The sequence below is a fragment of the Dendrobium catenatum genome, unplaced genomic scaffold (genome assembly GCF_001605985.2).
Source record: "Dendrobium catenatum unplaced genomic scaffold, ASM160598v2 fragScaff_scaffold_1117, whole genome shotgun sequence".
Classification (NCBI taxonomy): domain Eukaryota; kingdom Viridiplantae; phylum Streptophyta; class Magnoliopsida; order Asparagales; family Orchidaceae; genus Dendrobium; species Dendrobium catenatum.
This window is the reverse complement of record NW_021319579.1, coordinates 883,929-906,497: the sequence shown is the minus strand read 5'-3', so window position 1 is coordinate 906,497 and position 22,569 is coordinate 883,929. Positions and strand designations below refer to the sequence as shown.

The window sequence follows — 22,569 nt, the reverse complement described above, 5'->3', positions numbered from 1 at the left end:
GTGTTCTACATTTATATTCAAGTTAACTAACATTACTGATCATTCAATGTACCAAGCAATAAAAAAGCCACAAAGGGACCCCAAGCAAAAAAAAACAATGGCCCATATCAAAAGTTATCATAAAGTAGCTTTTGGTTGAACCATAGAGGCACAATCCCTGAACATTGATTAGGTGCAGATCAAAGTCAGCAGCTACCCAAACCCTTTTCACCACCGAAAGGCTGCAAATTCTTCAACCCTATTCAAAAAGAGGCATCTCTCTCTCTATCTCTCTCTCTTCCAAAAAGCTGAGCTAAGAGGAAGAAGAGGGAGAATATTTCAGCATAAGAAGCATCCAAAGAAGAGTTGGATCTTTAGCAATGAGAGGAATCTTAGCCAAACGGCCACATACATCAAAGCTTATGTGAACAGCTTCTCTGATTCTAATATATCACTGTTTTTTATTTTGTTTCTCTTTATCTTCCACTAATATTTCCCTCTCTTTTTGCTTTCCTTTATCATCAAACAACTTTTTGTGGCATTAAAAGCATAAAGGTTTGTGGCTCCTACCTCATCATGATTGGGCAAGTGGTTTGGTTGGTTGGGTGTTGGATTAGGTTTGCTTGTTTATTATATTTTTATGATTGCTTTTGCGTAAAGAGCTCTCAAAAGATTTCATAATTGCGTTTTTAGGCACGCTTAACTTTTAATGTTCTCTTAATTATAGTTCTTAGACAAACCCTTTTCTTCCCTTTTAGTAGATTAAGGAGGAGTTGAGGTTGTTGGGTACCTTAAAAAAGCTTTTTAAGAAAAAGAAAAGTTTTTTTTTTGTTGCTTAAGTTATCATTTTTTTAGTTTAAGTTTTATGTAATTTTAATATTTTTTTTATATTGACACATTATATATATATATATATTAAATGTCTTTAGGATGGAACCCGTCTTATGTAAAATAAAGATTGAGATTTTGTTTGGGACATCTTTCATACTGCTTTGTAAAATAACTTTTAGTTCAAAAAAATTTTGGACTTATATATATTAAATGTCTTTAGGATGGAACCCGTCTTATATAAAATAAAGATTGAGATTTTGTCTGGGACATCTTTCATACTGCTTTGTAAAATAACTTTTAGTTCAAAAAAATTTTGGACTAGAAATTTTTATTCTAGAAAGCTACTTTAGAAAGCAGTAAGAAAGATGATTCAAAAGAATACTAAAATTCAATTGATTTTTATAAATAGTATGTTATGTTAAAGAACCCAAAAAGTTTAGTAAATTGGGCTCACATTAATGACATAATTGATGCAATTTTTTTATTGTCTTTATATATGTGGTAGTGGTCTTCAGAGTTGTTGGATTTATATTAAGTTAGTGCTTATGCATAATATCAAGAATTATACTAATTTCAGTGTAAATTTGAAGAATTTGGCTTTGTTTGGGATAGATTTCTTACTTCTTTTTAAAGCAGCTTTTCAATAAAAATGTTCTAATTAAAAAAAATATATATTGAAAATTTGTTTTAGAAAACAATAAAAAAGTTGTCTCAAACGAAACTCTTAACATTCATTCTGATGTAAAAATATTTTTACGTAAGTGTTTTTTTTTTACATATTTTTTTTTATTTACTTTTTTTAATGTTGGATTACAATTGTAAAAAAATATTAATACATAATTTTTCTATTTAATAAGAATTAAATATAGTAATAAAAAAATTAATAAGAAGCTATTTAAATCCTAATAGGCTAATACATCCACTTACTAATAATTTTAAAAAATAGTGTAGTAGTTATTTTACATTTTTTGTAGCCGTTATATTTGGTAGATCTAAAATTTTTAAAATAGAAAAAAATATCACATCTAACACTTTAAAATTTACGGGTGAGGCCATGATCTCTATCATGTTAGATTGATTAAAATTTTGTTTGGAATAATTTTTTTATTACTTTATAAAACTGCTATAAATAATGTAAATTTTTAAAATGGTAAATAGCTTTCTAATATATATTTTTTAAAAGTAACAAAAAACATTGATAAAAGAAAAATTATAATTGCACTATAAAATTAAACAGTAGGAAAGTTATTCCAAATAAAATCTAAATAATTAAATTATGTGTAACTGAAACAATGCTGCTTAGATTGAACGTCTCAATGAGACGAACCCACCAATACTAAAATCGGTTCAATCCGAGCTTAAATGGGCCCAAATTAAGGGACCAAATAGGGGTGTAAGTGAGCCGAACTGGCTCGCGAGCCGACTCGTTAACAAGCTCACGAGTCGAGCTTATGGAGCCAGTAGTTCGAGCTCAAGCCTATACTCGAGCTCGTATATTGAATGAGCACGAGCTCAAGCCTGGCTCACCTCGAAAGTTCGTTGTGTCGCTTGATTAAATTAAAATATATTTAAAATTAAATTAATTTAGCATTTTATAATATATTTTAATAACTTTAAATTAATTCTATATATAAAAAATAAAAATTCTAAAAAAAATTGTATTTTTTAATTTTAAACTAAGAAACCAAGCACAACAATTGAGTCAAGTTTTCGAGCTCAAGCTTTGTAAATAAGCTTGAGCAATAGAGTCATTCTCGAGCCTAGAATTTTTTCAACGAGTCAATTCGGGCTTAAAATGAGCTCGAGCTCAATAAGAGCTAAACAAGCTTAGCTCAATTAGATAGATAATCAACTTGACTTGACTCGTTTACACCCCTGAACCGAAGCATATTTAGATGTTTCAAAAGATTAATTTGATGATCAAATGATATATAAATATGTCATTCTTATAATCAAATCGAGCGGCTCGACAAGACAAATCCAACAAGCCCAAGAACGCACAATTCCAACGTCATTACGAAACTTAAATGTTAAATGAATGCTCCATAATTAAGAAAATCGATATGAGCCATTCGACAAAACACTCTGAATTTATCATGGATCTTATGGAGAATGACCTCTCAAAATCTACAAATACACTCTCTTTCCTTGCATGAAGGGTACTTTTAGAGGCTTAGATCTTTTGCTAGAGATTCAAGAGACCTCTAAAGCATAAATCACATAGAACCAACACCAGCGAACCCTCGCTACCTTTGCACGATTCATTGCATAAGTGAATGAAATATGATTGAATGAACGACATGACCAAATAAGAAAGTGATTATTGGGTTGATGAGAATCCTTCGATGAGCTTTTGATTTGATTTTGATTCTATTTTAGTTTTATTGTAAATTTATTTTGTATTGGTTTTATACCCGAATCCATTAGGGAAGTGTCAAGGATATTATTTTTCTTAGGTGGGCAGATTGTAACAACATGAATTTTTTGAATAAATTTAAAATGAAAACCTAAATTTTTGTTTGAACCAGAGCGTTGCAATGCAGAGCTTTTGAATGTTGCAGTGTTGCGCTTGAGAGCGCAATGACCCCAAAAGTTATTGTCGTGACATTGAATGCTTTGTTCTATAATAATTATGGATTCAACATACAGTGTTGCGATGTTAGGTCATTAACAATATTTTTATATATATCTTATCCACTCACTCGCCTCTCTCACTCCACCAGGGAAGAAGAAAAGGCATAGGAAAAAAAAAAAGGAGAGAAGAAAAGAAAATTTTGATTTTAATCACAGGTTCATTTTGCTAGTTTTTTATGATAAATGCTTAGATTGTGGTATATGACTTTAATCATATTCTTGTTTTCAAATATTTTGATTTCCGATAGATTTCTTCCCAATTGATTTTATTGCATTTTTTCCAATTTTTCCAAATCTAGTGAACTTCTACTACATAACTTTTTATATGTTGTAGTACTGATTATGAATATTTTGACTGATTGATTTAATAAATTTATCGGGTAAAGTGAACGTTATTGTATTTTGTATAATTTACACTAAATACTAATTTTAGTATTTTTATACAAGTAAACTAGTAATATAAACATTATGAATGTTATTGAAATCGGGATTAGGTAATAGATGATTGCTATTACTATTATAATTTTGTGATATGTGAGAGGACAAGTAAAGATTGACTTTACTGATATTGGTTGGTGACTGAAAAACATGTACATGTATCTAGGCCGATAGACTTTCCTTTAAACACTATGATTTGATGTTATCCTCTATGAAAAAAATTGATAGTGTTAGACTGGTCAATTACAATATTTCCAAGGTTTTTTGGTTGTTTTGTTTAGCTATTATTTTATAGTTAAGGGCAAATAGATTGTATCTTGTGATTGTGGAACAAAATAAATGAATATATATATTAGGTTCGGACATTGGATCAAAAAATAAGTTCAGATATCTATTTCAAATTTGTCGCGTGGATTGTGTTTTGACTGCGCTTTAATTGAATTTTGATTACGCTTTACTTGCACTTTACTTACACTTTTGACGCACTTGACTTATTTGAGGACAAGTGTACATGACACATATCAATATTTTATTGGGATAGAAACTTAGGCTTCGTTTGAGACGATTTTTTTTATTGCTTTCTAAAATAGTTTTAGTAAAAAGTAAAAAACCGTCCCACGAAGCCTTAGTCTCTTATTCCCTTACAAACCTAATAATTGTTCGTGAAACCTTTTTTTTTTTTGGGAGAACTTCGTGAAACCTAATAAGTTGAAACTACGATAATTTTCTCTCGTATAGGTAGATTATGGAGCGTTTTGCCACCTGTTGACCTCTCTGCCCGCCACCGCCTCCTTTCATGGCTACCGTCGGAAACGGTAAATTGGCCAAAATTCCCGCCGCCTCTCTTGCCGTTGTGGCGGTGGTGACGGCTGTGATTTCTCTCTCTGTCGCCTTCTTCTCTGGTAGCTTTTCTTCCTTAATCTCTCCCTTATCCAAAATTTATTGAGAAAAGACCAACCGAAACCCTAAGACCTTGCGAGCTTCCAGCTTCCATATGTAGGCGAAAATCCAAGATTCTATCTTTACGCGTTAAGGAGCTCGAAGCCTCTCTCGATGCTTCTTTGGAGATGGCAGCATCGGAGCGGCGTGGGAGAATTAGAGCCCAGCAGGCAAGTGATAGCCATTAGGAGGCCTCTCGTTTAACATACAGATTAGGCTTTGATTGATTACGGTTCTTGACTATTTCAGGCGCTACGGGTGGCTTTGGCTCAGCGGAGTTCTGATGGTTCGAGAATGTCGAGATCAGAATCTGCTGTTTCTTACCCTATGGCTCCCATTGCTTTCGTGCAGTCCTGCTTCGCTACTAGGTTATCCGTTTAAAGCTGGTTGTTTGGTTCAATTTTATCTACAGTATAGTATAGATCACAACATTATTCCTTTGATTTATTAGTAGCTATTGTTTAGAATGATCATTAGTGATTATGTTACTTCTTGTTTTTATAATTTTAGCTATCAATTAGTGTAACTCTAGATATTGACAGACTTGACAAGCATTATATTATAGAATAATATTTTTCTTTTTGTTGCTTCTTGGAGTATTTGCGACGGTAGAGAAATATATAGTTTAACGTCTTAGCATTGTATGAAGATCCAGCACACAATCAGATAAGTGAGAGGGTGTAGCGTTCATAAGAGACACCAAAGTTTTTACGTGGAAAACCCCTAAAAAGGGGGAAAAACCATGGGGCCTGGCCCAATTTGAATGAATCCACTAGTATTTGCAGTCAATTACAAATGAGGCCCTTCTTAGGGAGAAGGCCTTGACTTGATGTTACAAATGTACGTCATATAGAGCGCATTACATGGTGGGAGTTACAATAATCGACATAGACATGTTTATTTGGTTGGAAGGGTCATTATCGGTGATGAAGGTCGGAAGGACCGTAATCGGCAATAGACAGAGGTTAGAAAGATCGTTGTCTGGCGATATAGGTCGGAAGGATCGTAGTCGGCAGGAGACCAGGGTCAGAAAGACCGTTGTCTGGTGATGGAGTTCAGAAGGACCATTGTAGGCGACAGAGGTCCGAAGGACCGTAGTCGGTAGGAGACCGGGGTCAGAAAACCATTATCTGGTGATGGAGGTCGGAAGGACCATTATAGGTGACGGGGGTCGGAAGGACCGTAGACGGTAATAGACAGAGGTCAGAAAGATCGTTGTCTGGCGATATAGGTCGGAAGGACCGTAGTCGGCAGGAGACCACATTGACTATTAATGGCGATGTAATATCTTTTTCGGTGATGGTTGACTTTAACGAAATAGGACGAGGTGGGAAATGTAATAGTTTTTCAAGAGAGAAGGTAGGGAGATCAAGATTAGGATTGAGGGGAGGCAAAGAAAAATTAGCAATCTATGGATAACTTGTAGATAGAGGAAGAATTATTAGAGGTTGTTTGGTTTTATATTATTTAAATGGTATAAGATGTATTTGCTTTTTTTAAATGTTATTTGCTTATTTTAGTGGAGTTATTTTATTCATAGGTTTGTGAGCATCGGAAGTAAGCACACTAATGAATAAGTGTGAGAGATGAAAAGGTGTTGAGCGAAGGAGGGGATCAAGGGGATTATATGACTCTTTATTTTCTAAAAATTGTGACATTAGATGTCGCGTAAATTTGATAACATCTAGATCTTACTCAATTATGACGTGCATCATTTAGAACATGTGATAGCCATCTTCTCCCCATCTTCTCCTTCTAAACTCTGCAGCTCCACCAAAAATTCCACTCCTTCCCCCTTTCCCCTCCTTGGAAGTGGCTCAAAATGTGGCATCTCCTATTCTTCCCCCAAAATTTCCACCTCCCCATCCTCCCTCTTGGGTTGGCCCTCGAGCAACTTCTTCAGCATCTTCTCCATGATGAAAAATTTTCATCGATCTTCTCATGGACAACTGAAAAATTTGACTTTTGAAATCTAAAAATTGAGTTTAGAGATCTAAAATTCTATATTTTAGTTGTCCGATTTTCCCCTCCAACACTTGTACCTTTCTTCCCGCCATGGGTACCAAGATCTAAGCTTCAACAACAAAAAATAACTACTTTGATGCGAATGTGGCCCCCAAACAGCAAGGTCAGAGAGGAAAACACATCATAAAGCAGCGATGAAGACTTTTATTCCAGCCCAAGAAATTGCTCAGATACCAATTTGATAAAAAATGCTTGCAGAAATTTAGGAAAAGCCTTGGCTTAAATATGATTTCAACAATGTTAGAAAACCAACGATAAAAAAACCATGAATAGAACACACAAGAACATTTTTTATTGAAAGTTTGATGAAATAAAAGACAAGATACAAGTGGATTTTCAAATGGAGAGGAAGGTCTAGCTCTCCCAAATCTCTAGCTGTCGGCTAGAACCTAAACACCCTAAGAACAATCTAAATTCAGCAAATGACACATACCCCTTACCCTAGGAATATCACTTAAAGCAAACAATAAACAACAAATACCCAAACAACCATCCCTCAATTCCCTCTTATTTCCTTAATTATTTCCCTCCCAAATCAGCCCCCAAATCTACTTTCTTCAATTTGGAAGCATTTTCTAATTAATCCACTCCAAATCAGCCCCCAATTATTCCCTCTTTAATAAGGAAATATTTCTCAATTAATCCCCTCTAAATCAACCCCCAAATATGCTCTCTTTAATTATGAAACGTCTCATAACTAACCCCTTTGATTAAGAACATTCCTAAACAGCTCCCTCTTGATTAGGAAATTTCCTAATTTCCTCCCAACCAAATATGTCGGTTCATCAGAAGTGCTTGTAGAAATTCAATATTCCTTGGCTGAAATTAAATTTCAGCAGCCCAAACACAATCCACAAGAAGAATTACTTGTAATAACCAGAGCAAAACCATTTTAATTGATGAAATAAGGAAGAAAACAAACAATATTCATTGGATCTTCTATTGGGGACGAAGATCCAGCTATCCCAAATCTCTAGCTATCGGCTAGAGCCCAAACACGCTAAGAGCAGTCTAATTTCTGTAAAACATACATAAAAATCTAACCCTGTGGTAAACAATCTATTTAATGCATCAAAATGTAGTCAAGGCTGAAAAAGCCCTCGCCTTTTTCTTTTCCCTCCTAAGTGGAACCGGCCCCACCACCCCTTTGAATTTTCCTTCCAAAATAGGCAGACACCTGTTCCGCTCAATCAGGCATAGACCAGTCCGTGAAGACTGGATGGACTGGTCCCTCCTGGACCGATCTAACAACATGTCACTTAAAATGTTAGTAAATCAAACAATTGAAATTTTTTAAATAGCATACGGAACATTACAAGTTTCACTAAACGTAGCAATCTCTTAGAGAGATTGAGTGTGAGATAATATGGACTAGAGAAAGAAAGGCTAGTAGTGAGCAATACATTGGGAAGAGATATTGTTGTGGGGTGTTGAGGGTGAAAGGAGCTGTTTTTTAGGGAGAGGGTAAGTGGGAGAAAAGGAAGGGAAGTTTGATTGAAAGAAAGAGAATTCTTTATCATTTTATTGTGTGTGAAGAGACAGAGGGTGAGAGAGTGGAAGGGAGAAAGAGAGCATATGGAGAAGAGAGAGGAGAGACAACATAAATTTAACAAGATAAACAGAGATACTATAGTTACAATCATGAATGAACACAACTTATTCTATTGTTGGCCCTCCACAGGTGTGAGTGTGATAAAATATGACGAGCTTCCTCATGTAGCTAGTATATTCTTTAATGATGATGGTGATGGCAAAATTTTAACGAGGAAATTTGGGTATTTTGTCTTTTAAATACCTTGTGCAAAAAATTAATTGTAAAAAAAAAAAGAAAAAATCATGTGACTCTTTTTGTTATTTTTGTGAATCTAGGTGTATCATTGTGTAAAAACTGTGAATCTAGGTGTACATTTACTTATGTAAGTGCACTTTTGATTTTATTCTTCATGTAGGAATGGTACACCGAGGCAACCCTTAGTAGTGCCTCTTTCTAGAGCATGCTTAATGTTTGATTCCAGCCGAGTTCCAGCAGCTGCATTAGATGGACTTGCTGAATACTCCCATTGCTGGGTCTTATACGTATTTCACCTGAACACTGACCTTGAGAAATTGTGGAAACAAACCTCCAGATCAAAATTCAAGGCAAAGGTTTGATTTGTTCCTGGCTTAATGTATTATTGCTCATCTCCTTAACGTGTTTACTTGTTAAATTCATCTAGTCTAATTTCTTAGTTATATATTGAACAGGTGAGAGTTCCTAGACTTAAAGGTGGCAAGATGGGAGTCCTTGCCACAAGATCACCACATAGGCCTTGTCCTATAGGTCTTTCGGTTGCAAAGGTAAAATTCTCTATTTTTTTAATGGTCGAGAAGATTGTAAATATGCATGTTGTTCGCCCATTGAGCTGTGTCTGAGCCTGCTGAGTTTGTTGTAATCCTAATTGAGGATTTTCCTTGATAACAACTATGAAGAAAGTTCAAAAAGATAGTTCTATTGCAGTAAAGAAAGTGACGTCGAAGTTTTCTTATACAGAAAAGAGAGTAAAATATATAATGTATATGGAGGTGGAGATAAGTTTATGTTAGGAAATGCTTGTAGGAAAGAAGGTTCTCCCTTGCTTAAATTTAATTTTAGCCCCTTGCAAAATAGAAGTTGAGAAGAAATTGGAAGGAAAATTAAAATTGAACTTCTTAATTGATAATAGATGAAGAAAAAAATAAGATACGATGGATCTTCTATTGGAGAGGAAGATCCGGCTCTCCCAAATCTCTAGACGCCGCTAGAGCCCAAGCAAAAACTAAGGACCAGAAAATTACAGCTAAAACCAAGATGAAAAAAACTTACCCTAGCCTCCAAAACATACTTAAGCATATAATAATTAGTTCAAATTCCAAAACAGCCCCTTTTATTTGAATTTTTCCCTCAAAATCCCCTTAATTAATCTTGTGGACCCTACATGGGTTGGGTGGCAATGAAGGGGGCGGAAATCTCTTGTTCTGCCTCTTGTACACTTGGATCGGTCCTAGTTGGACCGGCTGGACCAGTCCAAGTACCGGTCTATTAATGTTCCCCTCCCAAAGAGCCACCTTGTCCTCAAGGTGAAAGAAGGAAACTGATGCTTCACCCTCTTATATGGCTCCCATACGGCCTCATAGTTAGGTAGGTTCTTCCACTTAATCAGTACTTTCTTGAGCTCTTCCTCTCCCTGTCGTACTCCTTGAAGCTCCAGTGGTTCCAAAACCATCTCTAGATCCTCTGTCGGCGGCTTTGGTAATTCTAAACTAGCCGCATGATCCCCCACAGCTCTCCTCAATTGTGATACGTGGAATACGAGGTGCATGGAAGTGGTCAGGGGTAACTTTAAGCAATTGGCCATTGATCCAATCCTCTCTAACACCTTATAAGGACTAGAGTACCTTAGGGCCATCTTTTCATTCCTTTAGTTGGCTACTGTCCTTTGCCTATAAGGTCACAGCTTTAAAAATGCCCTATCCCCAATGACAAACTAGATGTCCTTCCTGTACTCATCCACCTGCTTCTTCATAATTTGATGAGCCCTTAACAAATGTCTTTTTATCTTCTTCTGCACCCTATCCCTTTCCTCCAGGTACTGCTTTACTGAAGATACTAGTGTGCGGCTCTGCCAAAAATATACCAAATGTGGAGGGTCTCTCCCGCACAACACCTTGAAAGGAGTCATCTGGGAGGTCGAGTGGTTCAATGTGTTGTACTAGTATTCTGCCCATGCCAGCCACTTAGCCTATACCCTAGGTGTTTCTGAAGCAAAACACCGTAGGTATGTCTCCAAGCTCTGATTCACTACCTCTGTCTGCCCGTCTGTCTTGGAGGGGTAAGCGGTGCTCCTCTACAGTATTGTCCCTTATAGTATGAACAACTCTGTCCAAACATGACTGAGGAACACCTTATCTCTATCAGATACTATAGACTCGGGTATCCCATGTAGCCTGACCACCTCCCTGTTGAATGCAGTGACTACTGTCATTGTCGTGTAAGGACGTTGTAGGGGTATAAAGTGATCGTACTTGCTCAATATGTCAACTACCACCATAATCACAATAAACTTATCCGATTGGGGTAACCCATCAATAAAGTCCATGGTGACCTCCTCTTACACCCTATATGGTAGAGCTAAGGGTTAAAGTAACCCCCTAGGAGTCATATCCATGTACTTGTTCCACTATCACGCCTCTCATCTTGTCACCATATCTTCCACATCATTGTGCATCCCCTTCCAATACAGCTTCGCTGCTAGTCTCCTGTATATCTTTTGTACACCAGAGTGACCTCCAACAGCGCTTCCGTGAAACTCTTGCAGTAGTTGTGGGATATAAACTGAAGCTCGTGGCATCACAAACCTCCCCAAGTACAACAGTCTCTCCTCCTCTAAAGAGTAGCCCGGGTGGTTGTTCTCATCCTTCAAAAGATCCGCTCTTATTTTTCCCAACTCATCATGCACACTATCATCTTTGATAGCCCCCCAATCCAGCATCAGTAGTGTCGACATAGCCAACTCCTGGAACTCCCCCCTACATCTAGATAAGGCATCCACCGCTTTGTTCTCCAATCCTAGCTATACTGAATCTCAAAATCATAACTTAATAGCTTTGACAATCATCTCCGATACTCAGTCACCATCCTTTACTCCAAAATGAACTTCAAACTCCTTTGGTTCATCCTGACAATGAAATGTCGACCCAACAAGTATGGTAGTCACTTTTGAATGGCTAACACAATGGTCATCAATTCCCTCTAATAGACTGACTTCATCCTAGTTCTAGATGTCAGCACTTGGCTGAAGTAGTCTATGAGTCTGTAATTCTGCTTGAGCACGACCCCCAACCCATCTCCTGATGCATTCGCCTCAACCATAAAGATCTTACTGAAATTTGGTAGGGCCAAAAGTAGTATTGTGGTCATGACTTTCTTTAATCTCTCAATGGCCTGTGTAACTGCCTCTTCCCTCAAGAAACTGTCTTTCTTTAATGGCTTTATCAGCCGCCAAGCTATGATGTTGTATTCTCTCATGAATCTTCTATAGTACCTCGTCAAACATAGGAACCCTCTCAACTCTCTCGGATTCTTAGGTAGAGGCCATTTTTGCATTACCTCAATCTTGGCCTGATCTGCAGCCACTCCCTCCTGAGAAACCACGTGCCCTAAGTATTTTACACTGGTTTGTGCAAAGCAACACTTCTTTGGGTTGGCTCTCATTTGATGCTCCTGTAATACTTCCAAGACCACCCTCACATGCTCCAAATGCTCCCCTATTGACCTGTTGTCTATGATGCACAAGCACGTACACGGCGACACGGATACGCCATGACACGAATACGAGAAATATAATTTATTGAAAATATAAGACACTGACACGGGTTGGACACGATAATTATAATTTTTATATTTTAAAATTAGTGTCTAAAAATTGAATGAGTATAATATTAAAATAGATTTAAAAATAACAAGTTATTTAATTAGAGTTTGTGTTTGAATGATTAGTATTAGGATGTCAAGAGTTGGGCTTCGATGTCATGTATCAGGCATCGAGAGAGAAGACGGAAGTATTGTCAAGAGTCAAACATCGATGTTATGCAGTAAGTATCGGGCGTCAATGTCAAGAGGGCGTCTATCATTGATGCTTAGAGGGCGTTGATCGTCAATGTTAAGAAGACGTTATACAAATATGAGTTGTCAAGTTGTGGGTATAGAAATTGCTAGCGTCGTACATCAATGTCCAGATAGTGTCCGACTTTGATGTTGAGATCGTTTTGAAATGTCAATGTTGTAACGACGCCAGACGTCGATTTTGAGATGACATCGGACATTATTGTGAAACCAAAGTCGCGACCCACCAAAGAGAAATTAAAATGATAATATTCGAAAATGAGGTATTGAGTTTGGATAGGATATTAAAAAAATAGTTTTAATATTTTAAATAAATAAAAATTTAAATACAAGAAATTATATTTAAAAAATTCATAAAATATTTAGGACAAGCGTGTCGGACACAAGTGTCCAATTTATATTTAATATTTTTTAAATCAAACATATTTTCAGCGTGTCCGACATGTGTCGGAAGAGTGTCGGGCGCATGTCATGTCGGACACTGTACGTCTCTTTGGGGGAGAAGTGTCGATGCTTAATAGCCTGTTGTACACCAGTATGACATCAAAGAAAACCAGTACGAACTTTCAGAGATATGGTTTGAATATGCAGTTCATGAGCGACTGGAAGGTGGTAGGGGTGTTTGTGAGCCCGAATGGCATCACTAAGAACTTGTTATGCTCCTCATGTGTCCTAAAAGCAGTCTTTGGTGCATCCTCCTCTCTCATCCTGATCTGATGGTCTCCCGACTCCATATCCACCTTGGTGATCACCACTGCTCCACACAACTCATCCAGTAGCTCATCAATCATCGGTATGAGAAACTTTTTTAGCGCACTCTCTTTATTCAGAGCCCGTTAATCAACACAAAATTTCCAGCTCCCATCTTTCTTAACCAACAAAATTGGGTTAGAAAAAGGACTCACACTCGGTCTGATGATCCCTGCCTCTAACATCTCTTGGATCAACTTTTATCTCTCGTCCTTCTGAATCTGAGGGTAGCGGTAAAGGCCGAACACTAATCGGTGACACCACCTCTCTGAAGGTGATGGCGTACTCTTTCTCCCTCAGTAGTGGTAAGCCTTGAGGTGGCTGAAAAACCTCACTAAACTGCTATGTCAGTGGTTGTATTGAAAGTGAGATGTCCCTCCCTTCCTCTAGTCTGATCCCTTCTAAGCTTTGTAGTTCCACCATAAATCCTCCTCCCACCTCATGCATGGTTCTAACCATGGTCTGAGAGACACCATGATCCCCTCCCTGCTGGTTTGGAAGTATTCCAACAAGCAGTCCTTGAACTCTCTCCAACTCCGAATGAGCTGCCTCATGTCTCTTCAATGGTATCAAGTCAATGCCTTCCCCTCCAAACACAGGTTAGCTGCCATCAATCTCGCCTACTCCCTCAACTCGTTAACGACGAAATCACGAAATACCTCTCTACCTGTAGATCTACCAATGTGCGTCCTCGCCCTCAAAGATAGGCATCTTCAACTTATTTACCCTCGGATCGCCTCCGTTTCTTCCGAATCCTCCATAGCCTCCCATTCCCCGAAAGGGAGGTGCTCCCTAAGTTTCTCGATCCTCCCTTCTGCGCTCGTACCCAATTCCCCCTCCTTTCAAAATCGGCACCCCTGCGCTCATAATCCACCCCTCTTCTTACAAAATCAGCACTACTTCGTTCATACCCAATACTCATTTCCTCTCTAGAAATAGACTCTAGAGGAGGGATCCTATTTTCTCCTTTCAAAATCTCTACTTCTTAAGTTTCCCCTCCCCTAATCGGATTAGGGTTTCCACCACTTCCTTGGCCGCCGGCAGCTTCCCTCGCCTCTGATGTCGTCATTTTGGATTTGGCTTTTAGCAATTTCTTCAGCATTTATTCCACGACGGTGAACTTTCCATACGTTTTTTCATGGACGGATGAAAATTGGTTTTCAAAATCTGAAATTTTTTCTACAAAATCTGATTCAATTGCCCTATTTCCCCTTCCAACACTTTCACTTTCCTTCCGGCCATTGGTACTGTAGATTGAAGGGCTTTGATATCAATTTGTTAGGAAACGCTTGTAGGAAACAAGGGTCTGCCTTGCTTGAATTTAATTTCAACACCTTGCAAATTAAAAGTTGAGAAGAACTTGGAAGGAAAACCATAATGGGACTTCTTAATTGATTATAGATGAAGAAAAATAACAATATACAATGGATCTTCTATTAGAGAGGAAGAATTGGCTCTTCCAAATCCCTAGACGCCACTAGAGCCCAAGTAAAAACTAAGGACCAGAAAATTACAGCAAAAACCAAGATGAAAAAAAAAACTAATCCTAGCCTCCAAAACATACTTAAGCATACAATAATTAGGTCAAATCCCAAACAGACCCTTTTATTTGAACTTTACTTCCTAATCCCTTCCCGAATCCCCCTAGTTAATCTTGTGGACCCCCCCGCATGGGTTGGGCGGCAATGAAGGCGGCGGAAATCCCCTGTTTTGCCTCCTGTACATGTGTACCGGTCTTGGTTGGACAGGCTGGACTGGTCCAGGTATCGGTCTATCAGTTTATCAGAGCTCATTGTTTGTACTTCCTAGTATAATTGCCTCGCTAGGAAGTGGTTAACTCAATGAATTCGAAATGGGTTTCTATCTAAATTTGCATTCTATGTTACTGATTTCTACGCAGACATCTGTCGTAGTAGCATGTGAAATCAACCTATATGCGTAGTAAGGCAACTGATTTATACTCACCTTTGACTTGAGGCGTTTCTTTTGTGTTATGTCCTGCTCAAATGTATTCTATTCAGATTGTGCTGGCTTAATGAGTCATATATTTATATGATGGAATCGCTAATGCACTTTTTATGTTTAATTTTTCGCATCTGGAAAACATTTGGATGTGTGCAAGTTAGCTGTTTCCAACTTACATGCAGCCAGAAAATTTCATGGCTACTTCCTTGAAATAAGGACCCCAAATGGACCATAATGCTTTATTTGGTTAGTGTGGTGTTTTTAAAGTTGGTTGATAGCAACTGTTTTTATTATTATTATTATTTTCACTATAAGCTTTATAATACTTTTGGAAAAGCTGCTTTCTTGCTGCTCGGAAGGTAGACTTATGTGAAAAGCTATGCAATTTTTTATTAGGATAGTGACTTCAACAGTTAAAATCAAATGAAGATAGAATAAACACAATAAAGATCTCAAACAATAGCACAGAAGTTTACCTAGTTAGGTGAGATTCACCTATGTTTATAGGCGCTTAGAGGTCTATATTCTACTAAATTTTAAAAAAGTATATAGAGGGAGATTACATTTCATATCAATAAAGACAAAGATATCACTTTGTCTATGTTAATGGTTGAGAGGGAGTATAATCACCTATTGTGAAAATAATGGTTAAACATAGAATAAGATTTTGATGATACTTTTCCTTCTCTCTTATTTTCTCTACTGTGAGAGCTTCTTCCTCTCTTCCCTTCTCTCTTTCTCTTATCTCTTCTTTGCTTTCTTATAATTATGGGATGCTAGCAATCATTAATTTCTTTTCTTTTTTATAGTTTTCATATGAGGTAGTAAGTGAGAAGGATTAATTATGATCAGTGGCAGAGCCAAAAAATTTATTGAGGGGGCCTAAATTATTTTATTAAATTTTCCCTCAACTTTTTTCATCCGGGCTTGGGACCGGCATATGCAATTTTGGATAAGACGAAAGATTTTTCACACTTAATTCCATATTTTTTGGTAAATCAATATCCACTCGAATGCGTTTTTCATTTTTGCTCTTCGACCTTATTGTTATTATCATCCTTATTATTTTATGATTTTAAATTAGAAGATTGCTTGAAATATTTTTATATGATGTTCAAAGATGCATTAAGAGGAGATATCTACACTCTAATGATTTTTTGTTAAGATATAAAATTAAAAATTCAAACAATACAGCACATTCAAACAACTCAATAAGAACAAGGCTACTATAGAAAATTATATTTTGAATTCAAAACATCAAATAATATGGATAATATTCTATATTAGAAGGAAAACCCACATGCAAATAGGGCTGCAAGCGAACCAAACGTTCGACGAGTTACTCTGTAATATCCAAAGACTCAAATTTCTCAGGTATGCGCTTGTATTGTGTGAAACTTTGATTAGTAGCTATTTATTTAAAAGAAGGATTAATTAAAGATCAATTAGCTAATGGAATTATAATAATTAATTGAGTTTTATTAGGAGCCGAATAGATGCTTTTGGGGAGGAAATTATTGGAAGTCGGTTGAAGAGTGGGACCCACTTCTTTTCCTTATCTGGTAATCAATTCTTGGTAACTGCCGCTGGTTCAGTAAAGGAAATCAAAGAAATCCTGTAGCAATAGGCGGAGAAGCCTTGTAGCAAAGGGAGAATAAGGAGGGCAAGGTGCGAAGCTTTTAACAGAGTATTCCTGTAGCAAATCCCTTGGAATACTTGAAAGGATTTCAGCCTGCATGCGGGCTATAGGTGCTTGCGGCTGTAAATGTTTCGGCATGTGCTGAAAGCACTGTAAAAGGAGCGATCAAGGGCCATCAATTCACAGAAATTCCTTGTGCAAACAGTGATTCTAAGGTTCAAAAGAATTCCGTATATTTTAGTGAAAGGGAGTTTTGTAGAAATTGTGAAATAAGGGAAACAAATTGCAGGTACGTGAAATGATCAAATTTTTTTTTATGAATTGTAATGAATTGTAGTGATGTGATTATGCAAACTAGTTGAAAGAATTATGAATTAAGGTGGTAGTTTGGAGAAGAGAGAAAGGAAGAAGAGAAGGAAAGAATAAAGGAAAGAAAGGAAGATAAAGGTGAGAAGTATACTATTAACCTTCATCTTTTATGTCACCTAAATTTAGTAATATTTCTAAAAATGATAACCTAATTGTATGGTAGGATTATTCATAGATTTATGCAGAAAGAAAGCTTTGGGTTTGTGTATCAAAGGAGGAGACTTCGTGGTGTAGGTTTTGAAGAGATCAACAATCAAAGAGGTAAATTATGTAATTAATTATAGTTGTAATCATCATGAATGGTTAATTTATCCTTTATGTTTTGAAAGTCTATTATAAAGAGATGCAGTTTGAGAAATTGTTTAATCATCATGAAGGTATATTAAAGTATTCACAACTTTTTTATCCATGAGAACAAGAAAGATTTGATAGATGTTTAAATGTACTTATCTCAGGCTTTTCTTAACTGATAATTTTATGCAAAGAAGTTTCTATTTTAACTTAAGTAGCTACTAAATTCATGATACACCAAATGTATAAGTATAGGCAAATTTTGAAGCTTATGATCATTAAAATCAGATATGTACTATGAAGGTATGAAATAAGGAATATCAAATTAAAAATAAAGATTGGCTATATTATGATGAAATGATGTCTACAATATTAGGTGGGCAAAAGGGACCCAAATTACTAAGCCTGTTTTGTAGAGGGGGGCAAAGGGGACCCCAAAAGAAAAAGAGATCTGCATAGCAGGCGGGGCAAAAGGGACCCCAATGAGGCAAAAGGGACCTCAAGGTAATTCAATGGCGATAATGCCAGGGTAACCTGGGCTCCATTGAATATTGTTATGTATTTATAGCCAAGTCTTTTACATATTTAATTTTTGATATTCAATATAACTTCGAAGAGATAATTAAAAATACTAATTAGGATTTATGATGTTGTTATCATTAAAATGTGAGTTTAATGCTTTATGACTTCAACATTTTAATTTATTCTCTTCATGTATTATAACTGTTATTTAAATTACATAATTTACGGGGCCTCATAGCTTATCAGTTATCTTTTACTGGCTGTTTTTACAGGAAAAGGGAAAGGAAAAGTAGAAGAAGTTTGATATGCAAGTTTTTAAGTTTTATGGGTGATGAATAGGGCTGCAAGCGAACCAAAAGTTCGATGAGCTACTCGTTGTTCGATTCGATTAAAGCTCGTTTATGATCGTTTAATTAACTAAACAAATAAACTTGAACAACATTTTAAATACTCGATTCTTAAATAAACAAACTTGAACACTAATGTGTTCAGCTCATTTATGTCCACGAACAACATCATTTGAAGTTTGTGAACAAGCTCGACATTAAGCTCGATAAGAAGCTCGATTCGTGTTCGATTTTGAACTCGTGAATAAGATCGATAAAAATAATTAATATTTGACTATAAAATTAATAAATATAAATAATCATTGCCTTTGTTACATAGACAATTGCTTTTATTATAAATATGTTCATGAACGTGTTTGTTTGATAGTTAAAAAAAATTCATTAAATATGTTCGCGAACAAGCTCGATAAGCACTAAACGAACGAACATGAACTGAACATGAACCAAACATGAACACTCATAAATTTAAATGAACCAAACATGAACACAAACAATAAAGCTCGAACAAACATGAACCTTGAACAAGCTGATATTAAATGAACACAAAAATGAACACTCACATACTCGGCTCGGCTCGGTTCGTTTGCAGCCCTACATGCAAAGATTTTAAACAGAAAAAAATGCAAAAAATAATGACTGTTTTTTGCATGGCTCTTCAAAGCTAAGCTTTAAATACACCAAAAAGACCCTCTTTTTCTTACCACAGCATAAATTAAACATAAAAAAACACATCCTTAGCGTGCCGCTTGACAAATAAAGTACTCAAAAGATGCAAACGAAACTATCGAGATTTTGTCTTCTTTCCTAAATCCAGGAAGACGATGAAAAGAGAGCAAGCTTGTTTTCTTCTTGGAATTCAAGCCAAAAAAAAAAACTGAAAGAAGATCCAGAACAAACTGATTTTTTAGCTCAAAATCTCGATATATAAGTTAGGTAGCCACCATCTTAGAAAATCAAACGTGAATTGAATTATGTAGCTATCTTGTCGAAAAATGTAGTGTGAATTGAGTTTGAATTTCATGATAATTGATATAATTTACTCTCCTCACTTAATAATCTTGCACTTGAAGTTTAAATTTATAATGTACTGGTTTGGTAATAATAGTAAATAATGCACTGGTTTGGTGGTCGTATCTAAACACTTATGTATACAACACCTTCATATCATCATTCATGGCGGTTAACTGAGGTTTTGTAAAGGTTCAGTTTCTTAGAAAGTAACATTTTTTTATGAGCATATTAATGGAATTTTCTACTCCTTTAATTTTGATGAGTTTTAATTCATCAACTTCAAATAAGCTGCATATATAGTGGTGTCTAAGTTGTATGTGCTTGTCTCGGAATGGAAGATAATATTCTTTAGAAAGTGAATAGCACTATAACATTCATGAAAGAGTGAAATGTTATTTGGAATTGGTTTAATTCTTCCACAAAATTTTTCAGCCAAATCATTTCCTTGTTGGGATCAATGATTGCTAAATATTCGACTTCTATGGTTGTTTTCCAGATTGAGGCGCAGGAAGGACATGCAATTCTGCTTTCAGGAGTAGATCTGGTCGATGGAACGGTATTCATTGCTTCATAAACCAGGCATCCCAGTCTGCCATGCTAGATGTTTTTTAGTCCTAAACTTCTTCTTGTTGATTTGGCAGTTTTAATATGATCTTGTGCTTATGGATTCACCTTTATCAACAGCCAGTCCTTGATGTCAAACCTTACTTGCCATACTCTGATAGCATTCAAGGAGCAACTCTTCCCAAATGGTTGAAGGTAATTTTCATTTTAGTTTGTTCGAATAACTGGTGTTACTGACATTTTTTTGTTCTTTCTTTTTTTCTTTTTTTGTCTGCATAGTTTTTGTTCTATGTATTTCTTCTAGCACAAAAAGATTTTGCCCAAGCTTATATATTTCTTATTTTTTAATGTTTCTTATATGGCTTCATTTTTCAGTCATTGTTGACGCCTCTATATACTCTATTTGTTCTTTCGAGGTCTAACTATATAAATAAATAAATAAAGAATCACCCGTGCTGATTGCTTTCCATTTCCTGTAGCTGCGTCATCTTTTTTTTTTTTCTGCGTCATTTTTTTTTTTTTTTTTTTTGGACGTTACATTACATTTCAACAACTATAATCCGGTTGGCTAATGGGCCTTGACGATATTATTGAAATCTTGTTGGCTTATAAGGATTATCCGTAGTTCTGTTACAGTGACTACTAACTACTTCATGAAAGTTTGGTGTGCTGTCATATTTCTGGGACATGGGGTATGTGTATATAGCAATGTGCGAATGCTGCTGTTCAGCTGATTAGGAAGTTTCAAATTAATTTGAAAGAACAATTTACCGTATTCTATGTTGCACCGATACATCTATTTATGAAGGCGTGTTGCATCAGATACGTGTCGTACACGGATACACGTCCGATACGCCACCTATACGTGTCGGATACGGCTTTAATTAAAATAATATTTAATTTCAAAAGGACACTCGTATCCGATACGCGTCCCGTTGAAAAACTAAAACAAAATCCTAAAAATGACGCAAAGAGAGAGGGCTAACATTGAGAAGTTGCTCGAGCCAACCAAAGGAGTATGAAATGAAAAAGGAGTTACTAGACGGTAGACATTTAATGCTTACTTTTATGTTGATATTATAAGCAACAAGCTACAAATAATGTTGCTTTCATTTTTTTTGTCATTTCAAATATTATGCTTTGATTACTTTTTTAATTTTTATGTATGATTTATAAATTTTAATGTCGTGTCCATACCGTACCCGTATCCTATATTTTTAAGGATTGACGTGTTCCGTATCCGTATCGTGTTGTATCCGTGTCGCCGCATCCATATCGGTGCAACATTGAGCATATTGGAATTTATTTAAATTTCAATTGATATTGATCGTATGTCAATTTTATTTATCAGTCTGGGTTATGAGGAATTGATACATACAACGCGCATAATTTAGAACTTGGTTTGAATAAATTTTTTTTGACTTCATCCTCCCAATATCATTCAGGAGGAAGAAAATTCGTTGGCCATATCTTCTGTTTGTTTTTCTGCGGAATTTAATTCTACTCTATCCATCTGCTGGTCAGAACACGTAAGTCCAGTTTACACCTTTTGAAGAAATTATTCACGCCATAACCATTTCCTCAACAAAAACTGATCATCACTGAATTGTTATCCATCAGAAATCTGATAAAGATTAAAGACTTTTCGTTATAGAGCTGAAGTAAACAAATTGCTTTCAGGAGAAAAAATCACTATATGCATCCATGGATGAATTCCAGAGTTTGATCAAGGAGGTTCTCTCATGGGATATCAGGTCACTATCCCAGCAGAGCCGACCACATCATGCAATTATTGAAGGTGAAAGCCATGAATGCTCACTTCTCCCAGCAGCTGGTGTCATTTACCACTTGATTCTCGAAGGAATCGACATTTCGTACCGAATCGACGACGACGGGTCGAATATCTTGGTTGAGAGAGCCACCATTGTTCCCAGTGCCAGTACAGTGAGCAACAAATATCACTACAATTACTCAATGTGGAGAGAGAAGATAGTTAAAATAAATGATTTAGCAGTCCAATGATCTAGTTATATTAATAGTGACAGTTTGGATCTTCTGAAAAGCTCTGTTTGTTAGTAGTAGGTAGTTGGTGCATTGAATATGTTAGTTGTTTTATTCAACTATGTGATGGCCGACTAGCAGTTTGAATGTAGTGAGGAGTTTGTGCTACTGTCTTCTACCAAAAGCAGCAGTTGGTCAATGATTTCTCTTCCTTTTTTTTAATAATGCTGGTGTAGAGAAGCGATCAACTATTTGCTGTAGGCTATTTTGCAATCAAATCAGCATAAAGAGAAATTATTCTGTGTGGAGATCGGATGCAAAACGTCATCCGAAAATCAATTAGAATGCATCACGTTAGTAATTATGAGCTGCGGTATCGAACAAGAGGTGACATTGCACATTTTGATTGATCTCCAAACAGAATAATTAATCCAGTAGAAAAGGCATACAGTGGTTCAAAATAAGTGGATCTTATCATTAATGGTTGTGGAGATTTATGTATAATTTGAGACAATATTTTTATTGTTTCTTAAAATTATTTTTTAGTACAATATTAAAATTTTTATAGTAAAATAAATTATTTTAAGAGCAAAAATGAACTTATATAAAAAGAGGCCATGATT

At 36.1% G+C, this 22,569-nt stretch overlaps 1 protein-coding gene and 1 long non-coding RNA gene across 3 annotated transcripts; both read left to right on the top strand.

Moving 5' to 3' along the window:
• The first annotated feature begins 4,595 nt into the window (after positions 1-4,595).
• Positions 4,596-22,171, top strand: LOC110102800 (tRNA (adenine(37)-N6)-methyltransferase). The gene is made up of 9 exons (XM_020831287.2): positions 4,596-4,784; positions 4,870-4,991; positions 5,071-5,189; positions 8,796-8,991; positions 9,091-9,183; positions 19,878-19,937; positions 20,066-20,140; positions 21,391-21,474; positions 21,626-22,171. The coding sequence occupies exons 1-9, from the start codon at positions 4,679-4,681 to the stop codon at positions 21,965-21,967; spliced, it is 1,197 nt and encodes a 398-aa protein (XP_020686946.2). The 5' UTR covers positions 4,596-4,678; the 3' UTR covers positions 21,968-22,171.
• On the top strand, positions 16,860-18,349 carry LOC110102808. 2 transcript variants are annotated; one of them, XR_003702061.1, is made up of 4 exons: positions 16,860-17,130; positions 17,221-17,288; positions 17,374-17,471; positions 18,296-18,349. It is a non-coding gene; the product is annotated as an uncharacterized LOC110102808 (long non-coding RNA). The 2 variants fall into 2 exon arrangements; XR_003702060.1 differs by lacking the exon at positions 18,296-18,349 and adding an exon at positions 17,878-18,287.
• Positions 22,172-22,569: the final 398 nt, after the last annotated feature.